Source organism: Aegilops tauschii, chromosome 5 (assembly GCF_002575655.3).
Source record: "Aegilops tauschii subsp. strangulata cultivar AL8/78 chromosome 5, Aet v6.0, whole genome shotgun sequence".
NCBI lineage: Eukaryota > Viridiplantae > Streptophyta > Magnoliopsida > Poales > Poaceae > Aegilops > Aegilops tauschii.
The window spans coordinates 237,918,023-237,920,897 of NC_053039.3; the positions used below are offsets into that span (position 1 = coordinate 237,918,023).

The following is a 2,875-nucleotide window of genomic DNA, read 5'->3' on the forward strand; positions in this document are numbered from 1 at the left end:
GTTTATGCTATTGATGCTGTCTTGTTGATGCTGTCTTGTTGCTATATAAGGCAACAATCCAAAAGTGTGTTGTTGCTATATAAGGCAACAATCCAAAATAAGTTAACTGAATTTTGTCTGTTGATGCTACTGAAGTTAACTGAATTTTGTCAGCAAATTCAGTTAACTTGCTCAACAGCTTTGCCTTATGCATGCACATTTGGTCCACCAACTGGTTCAAGTTTGTACTTGCACACCCTGCAACTTGCATTATGCATGCACCTTTGGTCCACCAACACCACCAGAGCAACCACCAGATCCCCTTCTTTTTCCTCCTCTTCCACCAGATCTTCATCTTCATCCTCCATTTTCCTCCTCTATTTGACCTTCCTCTGCTCCTATTCCCCTGGTCTCCAGCAGCAACCATGGTGTCCTGGGATGATCTCCCAACCTCTTCTGAAGATGACTCGGTGACCAGCAAGGTTAGTCATGTCCTCCCCTCCCCGCAACTAGGGTTAAACAGCTTCTAGGGTTATACTTAACAAATGCAAATTTTTATTTTTTTAGCCTCCTGCCACAATTTTCTGTAAAGAATGGACTGGCCCGGCCACAGATCTGCCTAGCTTTACATGTGAGCATGGATCTTTGTGTGAGAAGCATGTGGCTTTTCAATCAGTTGACAGTGGAAGAAGATTCCTGGCTTGTGCACACAAGGTTTGTAAAAATCCAGATAATAGTGCCATTTTAATTTCATTTCATCATTTGACAGTGGCAGGGTGGCTTTTATCTGAAGATTTACAGATAACTAAATAATGTCACTTAATGGAATCTTTGTTTGGATGATAGGAAGTACCTAAATGCACCTATGTGGAACAGATAGACCCTGAGTGGCCTGAAGCATTGAAGATGAGCCTATCTACCATATGGAGCATGTATGAAGAGGAGACAAAACAAAGGCTAACACAAAATGTGTTGAGTTTTGAAGAGAACTTGAAGATCATGGAAGAGAAGACAAAATGGAGAATGAGCTGAGACATTTCAAGCTTGCTTTTGCCAAGATGGTGGCTGAAAAGGAGCAGGCAATGAGCCAATTAGGCAACACACAAATTGCTCTGGCTGATCTGAAGGAAGAGCTTGAGAAGAAGAAGAGCACTAAAAAATCAATAACAAACATTCATCAGGTATTCAGGGCTAAGGCAGAGAAAGAGAGGGACCAAGTCATGCAGGAGAGGGATCAATTGAAGCAAGAGAAGAGAAAGCTTGAGTACATGATTGGTGACTTATTCAAACACAAAGAGGAGACCAAGGAGAAGATAAGGAAGCTTAAGGAGATGCTGAATGGTTTTGACTGAACTTATCTTGTTCTTGTCCCTGTGTAAACTGAATTTGTCTAAGTATGTTGTGAAATGGATTTGGTTGTCAACTGAATTTATCTTGCCTGTGAACTGAATGTTAAGTGCATCGGATTTGGTTCTCAATGTAATATGTTGTGAAATGATTAGAATTGAATCGACATGCTGTGTTGCTGTTTAAATAAAGAAGTAACCTAACAACATTGGTACATATTTGATAACCCACAAGTATAGGGGATCGCAACAGTTTTCAAGGGTAGAGTATTCAACCCAAATTTATTGATTCGACTCAAGGGGAGCCAAAGAATATTCTCAAGTATTAGCAGTTGAGTTGTCAATTCAACCACACCTGAAAGACTTAATATCTGCAGCAAAGTATTTAGTAGCAAAGTAGTATGGAAGTAGCAGTAACGGTGGCAAAAGTAACAGTAGCAGTTTTTGTAGCAATCGTAACAGTGGCAACGGAAAAGTAACTAAGCAAAGATCAATATGTGAAAAGCTCGTAGGCAATGGATCAATGATGGATAATTATGTCGGATGTGATTCCTCATGCAACAGTTACAACATAGGGTGACATAGAACTAGCTCCAGTTCATCAATGTAATATAGGCATGTATTCCGAATATAGTCATACGTGCTTATGGAAAAGAACTTGCATGTCATCTTTTGTCCTACCCTCCCGTGGCAGTGGGGTCCTATTGGAAACCAAGGGATATTAAGGCCTCCTTTTAATAGAGTACCGGACCAAAGCATTAACACTTAGTGAATACATGAACTCCTCAAACTATGGTCATCACCGGGAGTGGTCCCGATTATTGTCACTTCGGGGTTGCCGGATCATAACACATAGTAGGTGACTATTGACTTGCAAGATAGGATCAAGAACTCACATATATTCATGAAAACATAATAGGTTCAGATGAAATCATGGCACTCGGGCCCTAGTGACAAGCTTTAAGCATAGCAAAGTCATAGCAACATCAATCTTAGAACATAATGGATACTAGGGATCAAACCCTAACAAAACTAACTCGATTACATGGTAAATCTCATCCAACCCATCACCGTCCAGCAAGCCTACGATGAGATTACTCACGCACAGCGGTGAGCATCATGAAATTGGTGATGGAGGATGGGTGATGATGATGGCGACGGATTCCCCTCTCGGGAGCCCCGAACGGACTCCAGATCAGCCCTCCCGAGGAAGATTAGGGCTTGGCGGGGGCTCCATATCGTAAAACGCGATGAATCCTTCTCTCTGATTTTTTTCTCCCCGAACGTGAATATATGGAGTTGGAGTTGAGGTCGGTGGAGTCCCAGGGGGCCCACGAGGCAGGGGGCGTGCCCTGGGGGGCGCCCTGCACCCTCGTGGACAGGGTATGGGCCCCCTGATGCTGATTCTTTCGCTAATATTTTTTTATTAATTCCAACACGTGTCTCCGTGGATTTTCAGGTCATTTCGAGAACTTTTATTTCCGCACAAAAATAACACCATGGCAGTTCTGCTGAAAACAACGTCAGTCCGTGTTAGTTCCATTGAAATC

At 42.4% G+C, this 2,875-nt stretch overlaps 1 protein-coding gene across 1 annotated transcript; it reads left to right on the forward strand.

Moving 5' to 3' along the window:
* The first annotated feature begins 272 nt into the window (after positions 1–272).
* On the forward strand, positions 273–1,520 carry LOC120963921 (uncharacterized). Its single transcript, XM_040388397.3, has 3 exons — positions 273–461; positions 547–693; positions 826–1,520. Exons 1-3 carry the CDS (start codon positions 405–407, stop codon positions 1,009–1,011), a joined length of 390 nt encoding a protein of 129 aa, XP_040244331.1. The 5' UTR covers positions 273–404; the 3' UTR covers positions 1,012–1,520.
* Positions 1,521–2,875: the final 1,355 nt, after the last annotated feature.